Consider the following 14,946-nt stretch of genomic DNA (forward strand, 5'->3'; position numbering starts at 1 on the left):
GGTTTTACAAGCTAATTATTATATAACAAGTTGGCTTTTGTTAGCTACCTGGGAAGTTAAAACAGCAGGTTCAGAAAGATAAAGTGTGCATCCACGTGTACATTTTAAAAACTATGATTACAAACAACAGTTTGAGAGAATTGAAAAAAAAAAACAAGTTAGAAAAAAACAGTTTATTAAGTAATATCATATAAATAACTTGTTACAAAAATTGATCTGCAAAAGGCATATTTACTCTTTGTGAGAAATCACTTTTTAAATTGCATTCTTTTCAAATGTATACGTCTAAGAAAACGAAGGGAAATCAGAGAAGCCGTTTCAAGGAGCGTGTACTTGCCATTGGATTACAACAAAAGGCCCGGCCACAGTGAGCTGAAAGGTAGTGGTCTCACCCCTTTCTTCTAATACAGAAAACTTGCTCATGTAACCTGTGACGTCTGAACATCTCCCTAACTAGGAATGTTGATGAGAGCTGAGCAGCGACTGTTTCCATCCGGTGTTCTCACTGCTGAAGACACGAGCAATACGGAGAAAAATGATATGAACCGAGCACTCCAGCCAGTAAATCTTCAAGGGTGGCATCGGCTTCAATTTGTACTTGGGAGTGTTTTTAATTAAAAACAATCAATACCCGAAAGCTTTGATTTTTCTGGGTTGAAAAATCACAAATCACAGTAGGAGAAAGCCAAATTGCCTTAGCTCGATACTACCGAAGACGCATGTAGCATTTATTATAAGGCCTATTCTTATGCAGTGTACTTTCAAAGCAATGAAAATAATCACAAACAAAAGAGTACAGTGGTTTGGAAGCGTTCCTGTGTTTCTTCCGAGAAGATCAGTTTTACGTTTGCTACACGGCATTCCCCCTGGATGCCTCGTAATTCTATACATTTGATTCCTTAATAAACACTAAACTAACAGATCATAGAAAACTAAAAGCTTATAGAAGGTGCCTCTAGACATATTTACATGAATAGCACAGTCTCGCAGGAAAGACCAAGATCTCATTAAAGTGGAAAGCTTTTTCCACAACACTGGGTCCATGCCTCATTTGTCAAATTAACCCCATTTGAAGAGAAATTTGAGTTTGTGGTCCATGGGTTTAAAAAAAAAAAAAGAAAGAAAGAAAGAAAAAGAATTAAGTAATTCATAAAAGCTCTTTTGAAATTAATCTAATAACCCAGTGGCTCTTCAGCTAAGTGCCTGGGTCCTGACTGTGACAGTGGGTAAAAGGCTCTGTCCATCTGACCTCCTTTCGGCACTTTCATCTGCTGGCTCTGTCGGGCTAATGTTCCCCCCAAATTAAAAAATGAAAATGCATCATAAATAAGGTATTACAAAATGGGGAGTAGATTAAAGATTGTCTCAGCAATGCTTAAATTAAATTGACGATGCAGAGACCATAAACGTGTGGCTTTAAAAATGAGCTATTTCTTTATTAACTTTTAACAAGCATGCAAGTCATTGTATTTCTTTTCTAAGAGGGTATTAAATATGGTCAGGGTCTGATATATTTTAGTAGAGAATTATCCCTTCAGAAAATGATTCCATAAAGATGCCAGAGGGAGATTCAAAATGCTGCAACTGTAATAGCACTGAACTTTTCAGGAGACCATACGGGGATCCTGTATTCTCCGGGGAAAAAAAGTTGCCTGTCAGACCTTAAGAAATAGTTCATCCTCCGGAAGATCCACACACAAAGTCTTGATCTTTCCTCTCTTACAATCTGATAAAGAAGGCTGACTAGTAGTGTTAATGTAAACGCAGTAGATTTTTCATCCCCTGTCACAATTCAAAAAAGATTTCATCTAGATAAAAACACAAAAGACAAAATTACACTAAAATGATCCTTTTTAGAGGATGCCTTGCAAAATAGTGGGGTCATGACTTTCTAGAGTGTTCTTCCAAAGTAATTACACTACTTCAAAATTAGTGACGAAGATACAATAATTTATTTGGTTGTAAATTTCCTGGGGAAAATACATTTAGCTATACCTGATTTAAATATTGAGTTTGTTCTCAGGATTCAACTCTGTTCTTTCTTTTCAACTGCATAGTCTTTTTTGCCCTTAAGTATATAGAAGTGAGGAATGCCCAATCATAGTGTATACATTATTATCTCCAATAAAATATGCATTTCAAGACAAAACATTTGATATAAGGCCTTGTTCAGCAAATCAGGATATCTAAAATTTATGTACTTGACAATGAGAATAATGGAAACATCTTAAAGTTAATTTGGATCCATAAAGTTGAGATGCTTCTAGGATAAAGATTCAATTTTAAGAACTTTTTGCACAACTTTTTGGGAGCTGAAAATGAAAACTCAACCACAAGTTTTTATACTGAGTTAAAATTGAATAGAAAATAGAATTGTCCTAGCTGGTTTGACTCAGTGGATAGAGCATCGGCCTATGGACTGAATGAAGGGTCCTGGGTTTGATTCTGGTCAAAGGCACATGCCTGGGTTGCGGGCTCCATCCCCAGTGTGGGGCGTGCAGGAGGCAGCCAATCAATGATTCTCTCTCATCATTGATGTTTCTATCTCTCTCTTCCTTCCTCTCTGAAATAAATTTTAAAAAATATAAAAAACAAGCAAACAAAAAAGAAAAGAGAGTCAATTTAAATCTGAACCTCTCTTTAAGCACCTAAACCATAAAGCTAAAAAAAAGCTCTGTAAAAAAATATTTACTGTGCCTAGATCCCCTCTCTTATGGTTCTATGGAGCCATCTTTTCTTCTCCCCCATTAGATTTAGTTTTTTATTTGGGGACAAATATATTCTAGGCCTTTCAGGAGAAAGTGGCCATGAAGTGAAGGGGCTTTAAATGTATGCACAATGGCTGAATGTTTTTAAAATGTCAGCTTACTCCAGTGAACATCTTTGTAGTTTAAAAAATTCTCCCCTTTGAATGGGGGCGCGCTCAGAAATACCTCAAAGTTCCTGAAACAACCCATAAAAGCAATCTGCTTATATTGACTGAATTTTAGTTTCTCAGTAATTAAAGAAAATATTAAAATTTTACCTCTTTCTATTTTTCATACTTCTCATCATAAACATCTAATATCAGGGCAGAGACAATGTGAAAAGTGAGCTGAAAGATTTTAATTTTTTTTCTCCAGTGATCAGTTGTGTTGCTCCTGGTCCTTGACCTGATGTTTTGGTGGGAAGGAAGTTAGACCTGGGTGGAATAATGGAATTGTGGTTCTTATTGTTTCCATGATGTCAAAGAGTCTTAATGGTAGGAAAATAGTACTCTGCCTCGATACTAACAGGACCCTACTGCTAAATATTCAGCTCCGGCCTCAAATTATCCAATTTCTTAGACATTCACTTCATCATCAGCTTCTGTGGTAAGAGATTAAATAGTTATTTCAATATTTAGTCATATTCACCTGTTCTTGGTATACTGACTGTATCATCTTTAGGATGGGATAACATATCTGGCCACTTATATCTCAAATATTCCACTACAGAACTACTTACTATCACTTATAAGGAAAGAGTAAACCTTACCCTTAAATATTGGAAGTTGCTAGTGTCAGCCCTCAGACTTTCCAATTAATGCCAAAAGTTCAAAAGGAAGACTTCTGCTGATAGTTTTCTTTTTATAGAACTTTCTTGATTCAGTTTGTTACATGACATAAAACATAATGATAGGAACTCTTTAATTTTACAGTAAGTCTTGTGATTAAGGTGCTGGTCTATTGCTATAGATAACTAATTCTTATTAATTAACTTTACTAAGTTTACCTTTTTCCAGTGCTTACCTATGACTATGATATGTGTCGTTTCATTACAAGGAAACCCTCCTGTAGTATTTTGTTTGCATTCCTATGTGTGTGTAACTAGGAAAAGAAAACCATAAAAACAGGAACTAACCTAAACATGAAATAGTTGTTAGTATACAGGGGGGTACTTTACAAAATAGGAAAACATTCAGGAAACAGAAGGAATAACATGGTTGTAAAAATTTTTCACTCTAAATGGGTAATCTTAAAGGTGCCATCTTTACTTCCTGGGCAATATGTCTATTTAAAACTTGACTAAATGACAGTGTATTTTCAAATATAAATTATGTGCTGATATGACATTATCCTCAAATGGATATGACACTAAGATTATCTGTAGAAAATTAACATTAGTTGAAAATAAATCTCTAAGATTAATAATTGAAGTCAGCATATTCTTATATATATATATGCAGAGTCTGTTTTGTTTTTAAGTTTTCAAAATAAGGATGTTTTCATTACAGTACTTTGGAAATTTCTGATGACTGCCCATGAAGATTCTAATGATAAAAGTCATTAGAACAGCCACATGAAATAAATGATTTGAACCTGCCAAAAGGAATAGTTCAGTTCGGTTAGGTCTTCTGGATAATAACTATGATGCTAATTGCATAATTAGAGAAATAATAGATTTGGATGGATTGTACATTATCTTCTGTCATCATTTGAGGACCATTACTTTATCATTGTTCAAAGACAAAGAGAGCAGAGTTGCCATGGAAATAAAGTTAAAAACAATGAAAAAATATTAATGCTTTTGAAAGCCAACTATCATTTTAATTTTAACCTTAAACACTCTTGTTGTAGGGAATCCAACTTTTCCCTTTGTAAGCGTCTTCCAAGCATGTCATATGTAGGTTTTCACGATGATTTCAACGTTCATCTATATCTATCACGTTATATAAATATATAGGTGTTTCCGGATGTGAAGGACAGGGTGTCAGGTTCAAGTGTGGCTGGCTCTTACCACCCCATTAAACTCTGAGTGGGATTTAAGTTTTATTTAATCTACCTTTACTAATGCAACTTAATTTAGTAAGAAGTATCTGAAGAACATGAATTATTGTACCTCACACTGCTACTTTCAAGTATATATTAGAATAATACTGACGACAACTACAGACAAGAAGTTAAAATTTATCTCAGAAAAGTTCCTTCAAGAACTTTTAAACAAGTAGACTTATTTGTAATTAACCTACTGACGGTTGGAAAAAATTCAAGTGATCTGTGGTACATTTGGTGGCCCAGATTTTAAAATACGCTAAATATGTCCTTTGTTAATATTATTAGCTACTTTCAATTTTCCCTTCTAAGGTACCAGGGCAAACTTCTACATGGCTAATATATAACAAATTATGAGTTAGTGGTAAGGAATGAGGTCTTACTTATTTTTTTTTTTTTTGGTTGTTTTTGAATGTCGCTATTTAATTTGCTCCTATTCCTTGAGAGGAATGAGAATCTCAAAACATTGGTGGATATCATGCTTAGAATAGTCACTGGTGTCGGAAAAAGTTCTTGAAGAACAAACAGGATGGGCAAATGTCATTTTAAATTCATTGTGACAGAAATACACACCCATATATATATATATAGTTCCTTGTCTCCTTGTGAGCTGAGATAACCGGGGACAACGTCACGGTCGGTCGTCCCCCCCCTTATTTCTTTTTACTAAAACTATATTTTATCCTTAAAGAACAGTCCTTCCTCCCGTTAGCAGGGAGAGGCGGAGTCAGAGCAGTCAGCTGACCTGGGTCCATGGGTGGTGCACCAGAGGCCAGGCCGGTGGGATGAACGGGGTCCACACTGCCCGCCGGGAACGCGGGGGCCACGGCTCTGCCCTCCGTCCTCCCCTCCAGCACGGAGCCTGCTGGGCCGACGTGGTTCGCTGGGATGCACTAAAAAATAAACATTTGCCTCTTGGGAGCTCAGAAAAGTGTACTAGAAAAAGGTCTCTACCATTGGATCCACGCGACGGCAGGACAAGGGACCCCTTCCCGGAGCCAGTGGGTCCATCGGAAGACACAGCCGCGTGGCGCGGTCCAGCATCCCACAGCCCAAGGGGAAAAGGCCACAATCAGGTTAGGAGTCCTTGTCGCTGTCGGCCCCTCCGTACAGGTCCGCGAGCTTTTTGAAGCGGGGGCCCCAGTCGCTCAGGTAATCGTAGTCCTGGTCTCCATCCGTGGTCACCGACTCCAGCGAGCTCAGGGAGTCGGCCACCGAGCCGGTGCCCTCGTAGGCGTAGGTGGCCAGGGAGTCGTAGGGCGGCGCCGCGGGGTCCGCGTCGTTCTCCTTCAGCCTTTGGCTAATGAAATCGCGGACGTCCGTGTTATCTCGGGCGGCCGGAGTCCGTCGGGGCAGGAAAAGGGCCTCGGGCACGATGTCCCTGCGCAGTTTGCTGTCCTCGATGGCCTCGGGGTTCCTCAGGGTGCCGATGTCGAAGGCCTGCGTGTCCTCCTCGCCGCCCCCCTCGTCGTTGTAACTGACCACATTGTCGCGGATGTCCTCTTTGGAAATGATCAGGGGCTCCTTCTTGCGCTGCCGCCGCAGGGCTGCGAACAGCGCCACGGTCACTGGAAGCAGAAACAAAACAGCCAGGGGAGGGGAGGTTAGTGTGCCACCCAGTGCCCGCCGGGGGGGAACCCCGCGCTCCCACGGCAAGTTTGCAAAGTCCTCTCGGAAAAGTGCAGACTCAACGTCTACTCCCTTAAGCGTGCATTTTTTTGCCTTCGTGCAGGATCAAAGCAGGACCCCAAAGAAACGGAGGAAAAATTTGAAAGAAGGGTACCATTTAAGCAGAGGATAAGACGTTGCCAGATTTTGTCAGTAGGTCCTTTTTGCTTTGAAATGACGGACTAGTTCCGAGGTAAGGAAAGAGAGAAAATGCTAATAAAGAAGAAAGCTCAGCCGGCGTGAGAGGACTGCAGTAAGAGTGCAAATTATGCTGAACACCGAAAACGCTCTGAATCTGCTTAAAAGCACAAGGCTGGCACCTTCCCAACGTGTGGAGGGGTTTGCATAACGCCACATCTAAAATAACGTTGGCACTGCGCTTTCTTTTTTGTTTTCCCGAGAAGAGTGTAAAATTAGTTTAAAGCCCGAAGCAGAGATGCGAATATTTGCATACCTCTCCCACATCTGAGGGAATATGACAGATAATACCTGGAGGGACCCAGATACAATTCAGAAAGCCACTCTGGATTTCACCATCAGCCCATTTGAAGGGGTCAGGTAATACACATACCAGATTATTTCTGTTCAAGCTAAACAAAATGCACACATTGAAGTGGGGACGAAAAAAAAAAATTCTTTCCAAGATTCACGTTCTGCAAGCTTATTGCCTGGAGAGTCAGTCTTTTGATTTTTCCTCCTAAGTCAAATTAGGGACGAAGGAAGCGTTGTGTTTAAATAGCTCCTGATGTTTCTTCCCAGCTGGCTGGCTAGAACACAGCTGGCTACCTGTAGAGACACACATCTGCAAATGGACATATGGGTGGGAAAATAAAAACATAGCAACAGCTTAGAGAGAAAACAGCTACCCAGGGCAGAACGTGCCTTGTTAAACTGGGTTTGTGCAGGGGACTTTATTACAGGAAGTACCAGTAACATCTCTTTATTCTGTCATCCATAACACGGATCCATTTTTTAATAAGCCATGAAAATTGAATTATCGCATTAAGAACACACACAGCAGTGCGGTGGTTGCCAGAGGGAGGGGGGTGTGGGTAGAAAGGGGTCCTAATATGAGGAGACAGGAGAAGATTTGACTTTGGGTGGTGAGCACATGGTCCCTTATGCAGATTTTGTAAATTACTAATCCACATATGAAACCTATGTGTTCATGTTGACTAATGTCACCCCAGTAAAATAAAAGGAAAATAAAATTAAAGAACAATTGATGGATATTTGTATCTACCTATATAATAATGGATACATGCACACATTGTGTCTATACATTAACATTTTAGATGTTAATAGTACTGATGATTGGTCACCTATTGAGAGAGTTCTATGTGTCCAGCACTGGGCTAAGTGCTTTACATACTGATCTCATTTAATGATCGTAATAGCCCTACAAAAGTAGCCCTATGTAATGAGGAGATAGCGAATTTAGTGGAGGGAAGGGAGCCCGAGGTACTATCATTATTAACTCCATTTTACATAAGGAAGCTAAGATGTAGAGATGTCACACGTACAAGCAGTTGAAATCCAGGTCAGCCAGATGAAAAAGCCCATACTGTACCATGCTTTGGCACATGTTTGGATTACAGATCATTTCTCAAGGCTATACAATTTTGCCTTTCTCAGATGTGTCGTTGTATACATTCTCTTTTGCTGTCAGAGAGTATTTTGATGCCCCATTTGTCATGTCCATTCAGGGTATCTTATTTATTCATTCATTCAATAAATATTTATGTCGTGCCTACTCTGTGTCAGGGTCAGTTCTTGGCACTACCAATAAAAAAATTGATCAAGACCTCTGTCCTAATAAGGTGGGCAGGTGGTGGTGGTACAGGGAGACAGAAAATAAACCATGTGCATAATAAAAAAGGAAATTACTGAAAAGGTGATAAGTAGAGCAGAGTCAGGAGGATGGGAGTGCTTCTATGCATGTATGAGGGGCTGTCTATTTATTTTTGGGGTAGATTGCATCATCGAGAAAGTGACATTTGAGCAAAGACATGAGGAATCATCCAAGGAGCTCTCCTCTGGTGAAGAGGTCAGAGCTAGAAGGCCCTGGAGAGGGAGTGTGCCTGGAGTGTTTGAGGAACAGCTAGGAGACCCTGTGGCTGGACCAGCGGGAGCCGGGAGAGGAGAGCAGTAGGGAAGGGCCACCTCATGTGAGGTTGTGGGTGCTTCTGTATGCCTTCACTTTACTCTGGGGTCTGGATGAGTAGAAATTGCAGGGCTTCAGGCAAAGGGATGCTCACAATCTATCTTTCTATACTGACTTGCAGAGTGACCAGTGACATGGATTTGCAAAACAGAAGGTTGTGAGTAAAAGCAGCCTTTGGGATTAGAGAAGAGCATCAAGCTAACTCACTCTCAGAGAATTAAACTCTGATGTCCATGGGTTTGTTCCATCATTGGAGGCAGGCATTTATCACTTCCTAATTCTTCCCCAGCTTAAGCTACCTACATCTTTTATTTTAGTCCTATGTGTACCTAAAAGTGCAGCTGTCTAGGAGAGAGAGGACATATCCAGTCATTCAAAGGCATTTATTCACTGCCTAATTCTCCTACAGCTATTACTGCCTAGATCTTTTCTTAGTAGCCTGAGGCACATCTGAACAGAATTTCTTGATAGTATAACTGTCAAGAAGAGAGAGCTTTCCAAAGCTAACTTTTATAAATGGAAAACGTGTGATCTAAGCACATGGAGCAAAAAAGTTCTGAGCGAGTAATTGACCAAGGAGGTGCCCTTCCCAGTCACTGAGCCTCCCCCTTCCCCTACTCCTTTGGGCAGAAGACAGTAATAACATTATTTTGGAGGAGGAGACCCGTGGACAAATTTGTGCTCAAATCTCATCATATAACTTAGAAAGTAGCAAGGCATTGGGATCAGGTTTACTTAAAGGATTTGACTTGTCTAACTCTGTTTCCTTCTCTGAAAAGAGAAGCAATATCATAATGCCCAATGTTGTTGTCAGGAATGAGTTAATATATGTGAATGTTTTGCAAATTCTAAAGAACCATAGAGACACGAAATGAGTGGTTGTTTTACTGTTTGTTTTTGTAAATAAAACAATAGATGCCACCTGATCCACTTTCTTGACTGAAGATCCCCTCCTATTTGGCTTTCCTTCTCTTACAAACTCTCAGGTTTATTCCACTTTCTTCATCTGTCTCTTCACTTCTGGCTCTCTTTCAGCCTAGAAGTTACCTTGCATTCCGTAAGTTCACAAAGAAAGGAGAGTGCCATGTGGAAGCACAAGGCTCGCGGGGACAAGACCTGAGTTTGGAACTTAGTTCTATCACCTGTTAGCTGTGTGACTGCACATCTTGGAGCCTCAGTTTTCATATTTAAGATGCAGATGAATATATTGCCAGATGATGCTGAGGATTAAGTGAGAAAGACATTTGGAAAGTATTTTGCTCAGTGTCTAGCTCATGAAGTGAGCCTAATTAAAGGTTAAATCCCATTTTTCTTCTTTTTTAACGAGTATAGAATGCTGAAGAGATTAGACAAGATGTGGGAGGCACTGAGGCAAATTAGAAGTAATGAGGAGATAGTGAATTTAGTGGAGAGAAGAGATGGAGGGTCAGGAGGAAGAAAAGAGGAAGGAGAAAATGGGTAGGTGATGAGGGAAAGGAAGAATCACCTCTAGAGATAAGAATCACTCTCCTTACATAGACCATAAAAGAGTCCATGGAATTCTACCTGCCCATCCAGCCCTTCTAAAAATAACCTCTTTTAAGAAATAAAAAAATTAAAACTATTCATATTCTTCTCTTCCAAAAACAGTTTTTACAGGCTCACCATTAGAAGCACTGATTTGTCTTTGCATACTGTCGTTTTTATTTATCCTCATATCTTAAAATACTTCCCCCAAAGATTAGATGACAAAGAGAATCACAGTTCTGTAGCTGAGTTTCAAGGCTTCTGTTATAATTAGCAAAGCTGATCTGGAATGTGAAGCTCTTGAGCAGAGATCCCTAGGCATTCTCATTCTCTTCTTGGAGAAATGTAGGTCTTACTTTGCTCTTCTCAAAGTCACTGTACTGTCAACACCCCCCCCCACCCCCACCCCCCAGTGTAATCCAGGTTAACTCTAAATTCTTACTTTTCTTTTCCCATTGTGTAGCAAGCTATACAAATCTAAGTTTTATTTTTGGAAGTGTTGCATTAGCTAATATTTGATTTCTTAGTTCACAACAGTCAAGGTGCTGCTGGATCACTTTGAGCTCAGCTTATGTGCTTAATCTGTTGGTCGGGGGTAAAAATTTTCATTTGAATTATTGTTACACCTTGATTTTTGCTTTTCTTACATTTATATCTTTTAGGTCCCAGGTTTATTTCCTTGGTCACAGAAGTTCTTTATTATCGAGAGTCTGAGAAATAATAGATATTACGCCTGGCAATTATAGAGCAATGCTAAGAAGGCTGTTATTTAAATGGGTTTAAGTTTGCTGGGTTAGAGAAAATTTATGTGCTTTTTATTTTCCTGTATGAGAGAGAAAAAGTCATTGCATCCCTCTTTCCAGTTTCCCATTGATTTTTAAACTTGACCGTCATAGAATGGGCCCTCATCAGATACTCCATGTCAGATGACTTTCATTCTTTAAAATTTAACAATTGTCAGGTTAAATATTAACCAACAAATGAAATGAAGAGGGCATATTTATGCTGCCCTCACACCCCCCCTGAGATTCAGTCCCAGTCTGATAGGTAAGAGATTCTTTGGTTCAGTGGCTCCCTGGGTAGGTAAAAACACAGGCAAGTTCCACATCTGCTCATTCCCCAAAGCCATATTCAAGCAAAAGCTAGTTCATGGTTGAACAACACAGATTCTCAGCATATAACTCTACTCACCTAGATCAGGCTGTATGCCTTAAGGGGGGAGGTGGATAGAGTGTCACAGTAAGAGAGTGTGCCCCTCAGCATGGGGAGAGAGGATGCAGGGAGCAGTTTACCTAGTAGGATCACGATGCACAGCAGGATGGCCACCAGAGCCCCCGTGCTCAGGCCCGTGGGGTGGACGAGGGCCTCCGCGTGGCAGGACTGCATGTTCCCATGGTGGTCACATGCACAGACCCGGACAGTCACTGTCCCCGTGCTGCTTTGCACTGGGTGATCGTTGTCTGAAATGACCACAGGCAGGAGATAGGTGCTCATCTCGTGTCTATTGTAGCCATTTTTCCGTGTTAAGATTCCCGCTGTGTTGTCTGGAACAGGAAAGCAAATTGGTGAGTACATGTGGATACCGCCTCATGTAGTGGGTCAGTTGGGAGGGGAATAGATGGATATAGGTACAGGTGTCAGTATAGAGATAGAGAAAGTCACTTGGGCTCATTTACCTTTGTTGTCATGGACGGTAAAGTTGGAGCCACTGGCTGCTTCCGGGGCCAAATAGAAGGAGAATTGGTGCCCGCTCTGAGGGTCATCCTTGTCAACAGCTCGGAGGGTCTGAATCAACTGAAACCCAAACCACAACTGTCAGAAAGTTTTGTAACTTAACGTGTTTCCTACAGTGTTGCAGTAAATTGCTCTAGTTTTAATTTAAAAAATGATAGCCTCTATAAAGTTTACAATGAGTCCACTCTATGAAAGAACTAATGGGTTGGAAATAGCTATAGCAGGGCAAATCCCGGAGGTGAGGCTGTCCTGTAGGAAGTTAGCAGCAAGCCTGGCCTCTTCCCACTAGGTACCAGTAGCACCCTCTTCCTTGTGATGATCAAAAATGCCCCAGACAGCCCTGGCCGGTTTGGTTCAGTGGATAGAGCGTCAGCCTGCAGACTAAGGGGTCCCGGGTTCGATTCTGGTCAAGGGCATGTACCTTGGTTGCAGGCACATCCCCAGTAGGGGGTGTGCAGGAGGCAGCTGATCGATGTTTCTCTCTCATCGATGTTTCTAACTCTCTATCCCTCTCCCTTCCTCTCTGTAAAAAATCAATAAAATATATTTTTTTAAAAATGCCCCAGACATTGCTAAATGCCCCCTGAGGGACAAAAGTCACCTGGGTGGAGAGACATCAGCTCTAGGGTGATACAAAGCTATACAATATCAGAATGATCTGTGACAACATTGTAAGTTAAGGACATGGAGGCAACTGTTGGCCAGCCTGCTTAGAAATGCAATCTGGGCATATACAAAAGCCATCAACTTGCAAAAAAGTTAAAAAGAAAATCGGTACATAAAACACATAACTTCAGCTGCCCACGTTAGCATGCATTTTAAAAGTGCACTTTTATTTTGACAAACTGAAACATAATTTCTATATCACTGGCAGAAAAGACCTATTTCAGATGGGGACATGTGTAAAGCACTCATGAATGTGTATTACTTGTACAGATGGGCAATGTAAGTGAGTGGAACTATGCATCATAGGAGTTTGTAAAATATGTTCTAGTGATTACTTTCCAATATGTATGGTAATTAAAACTATCTGCTTACCAATAAAGATTTTTCCAATAAAACTGTGACTAATCTACTTTAATGAAACCTTAAGGCTGATTTGGAATCAGCATCAGACTTTGAGACTGATGAACTTCCAGTTCTTAAAAAGTGTTTTTTCTCTTATGCAAGTTAAACATTCATCCTGGTTCTTCCTTATAGTATTAATTTTGTTAGCATTCACCTCATAGATAATTCAAAACTGGCCCTTGGTTCTGTTTATCATCTGAATTATTAGAGGATCTAAATAAATCGGACTAAATTAATTTACTTTCGTATGAAACTCACCTGATCTGCTTTTGCCTTTTCACAGACAAAGGTTTCATAGAATTCAGCAAATTCTGGGGCGTTGTCATTGACATCTAGAACTTTAATATAGAGAGGTACTCGGCTGCTCTGCTTTGGATTATCTGCAACATGCCAAAACGAAAGGAAGAGACATTTATATGTTGGTCACCAGTCCCTTTTAGACAACAGTCACTCACTCCTTCTTTCTCATTCATACACAGACTCCTCAAGGCTGCTGTGAGTACCAGAGAGCATTCAGTACCAATGTAGTCACAAAAAGGTAGAATTAGATCATTTGGTACTTCTGGTCCATTAGGTACACTTGATAGAGATACCTGGGACACACAGCTACATGTGTTGATGGAGTATAATTGGGTAATAAACATCAGAGTATAAAGAAAAGCTACCCTACAGAGGCCCTCTAGAGCCAGATTTTAAAGGAAGCCAAGGAAGCAGGCAGGTAGGGAAATGTGGACAAGCCGTCGTGGGGTGGAGGGATGAGTGATTGCTATTATCTTAGTTTTTTAGTTTGAGTGCTGAATAAGAGCTAGACATTGTGCTAAGCACTTGGCTACATTATCTTACTTAATCTGTGCAAATTTCTGAGACTACTGCCCCCCTTCTATAGGTGAGGAAACGGAGGCACAGAGAGGTTAGGTAATTTGCCCAGAGACAGTAAGGAGTAGAGCTTAGATTCAGATTTGGGTCTGTCTGACTCCAATACCCAGGCTGTTCATAGTGGATGATAGAGCAGCAGCAATATTTGAAGACCTGAGATCAACAAACTCTCTGGTTGTCTTCCATGACAATCTCCTGGGTAGTGTAATAGACTGGTTCCTGGTCTAAGAATCAGAAGTCGGAGTCTCTCACCTCAGCTTTCTTCTTTCACTTTGCTCATATGTCTATTTGTTCATTCACTTGATAAATATTTAGTGAGCATCTAATATCTAATTTGTGCCAGCCACTATTTGGAGTGCTGGAACACATGGGGAACCGAACAAAGATCCTGCTTCCTGAAGCTCTATTCTAGTGCGGGTAGCAAACTGTGAACATATAAAAATATAATGTGTCAGATGGTAAATGCTATGGAGAAATTAAACAGGGAAAAGGAGTTGGAGAGAGATGGATGTGTTACTTTGAATGGAATGACCAGGGATGGCTTCTCTGATGAGATGCCATTTGTACAGACATGAATGAATAAAAGGATTAAACCATGTGAATATTTCTGGCTCTCTGGATAGAGGACATAGCAGGTGCAAAGGCCTTGGAGTAGGAGTAAGTGACCTGGATTTAAGCTCTTGGTTTTGCATACAAGAAAGGTAGTTAAGAAGGGCAATTTTTAAGCTCCTTTGTGTCTAACATTTTGCGCTCACTATTCTTCCAAAGTCAGAGCTGCTGAAGGTGAAGTTTTGAAAGGTCTTTATCACTAGTGATTTCAAATATATTGTAGAAACTGTAAATCATAAAAACAGAACATTTTAGGCACAAAGCTTAAAAAATTCCTGATGTTATAGAAAAATGGTACTTTTTGGTGTGAAATGATTTCTTAATTTCAAAGCTTTAAATGTGGCCTATCATTGGTATCCACATTAGTCCCTCCACGTAAATTCTGAAGAGCAAATACTACCGTAACAAATTTATAATGAGGAATTTTCATCGCTATAAAAAAACAATGCTTCATTTTACCCATATTGGTTATTTATTTTTCTACTCAATATCCTTCAGCCACTCAAATCTCATAAGTTATGCTGACAA

At 40.2% G+C, this 14,946-nt stretch overlaps 1 protein-coding gene across 3 annotated transcripts in view; it reads right to left on the minus strand.

The window, feature by feature from the left end:
• Window positions 1-304: 304 nt before the first annotated feature.
• The window catches only part of CDH6 (cadherin 6), a 137,488-nt gene continuing 122,846 nt past the window's right edge, over window positions 305-14,946 (minus strand). For all 3 annotated transcript variants that reach the window (XM_079793071.1, XM_079793070.1, XM_079793072.1), the window contains exons 9-12: window positions 13,192-13,313; window positions 11,808-11,925; window positions 11,424-11,675; window positions 305-6,361 (exon numbers count right to left, since the gene is read on the minus strand). In XM_079793071.1, the coding sequence (XP_079649197.1) occupies window positions 5,871-6,361; window positions 11,424-11,675; window positions 11,808-11,925; window positions 13,192-13,313 (983 nt within the window). In that variant the 3' untranslated portion in view covers window positions 305-5,870. The remainder of the gene's footprint in view (window positions 6,362-11,423; window positions 11,676-11,807; window positions 11,926-13,191; window positions 13,314-14,946) is intronic.

Source organism: Cnephaeus nilssonii (assembly GCF_951640355.1).
Source record: "Cnephaeus nilssonii genome assembly, chromosome: 2".
Taxonomy (NCBI): domain Eukaryota; kingdom Metazoa; phylum Chordata; class Mammalia; order Chiroptera; family Vespertilionidae; genus Cnephaeus; species Cnephaeus nilssonii.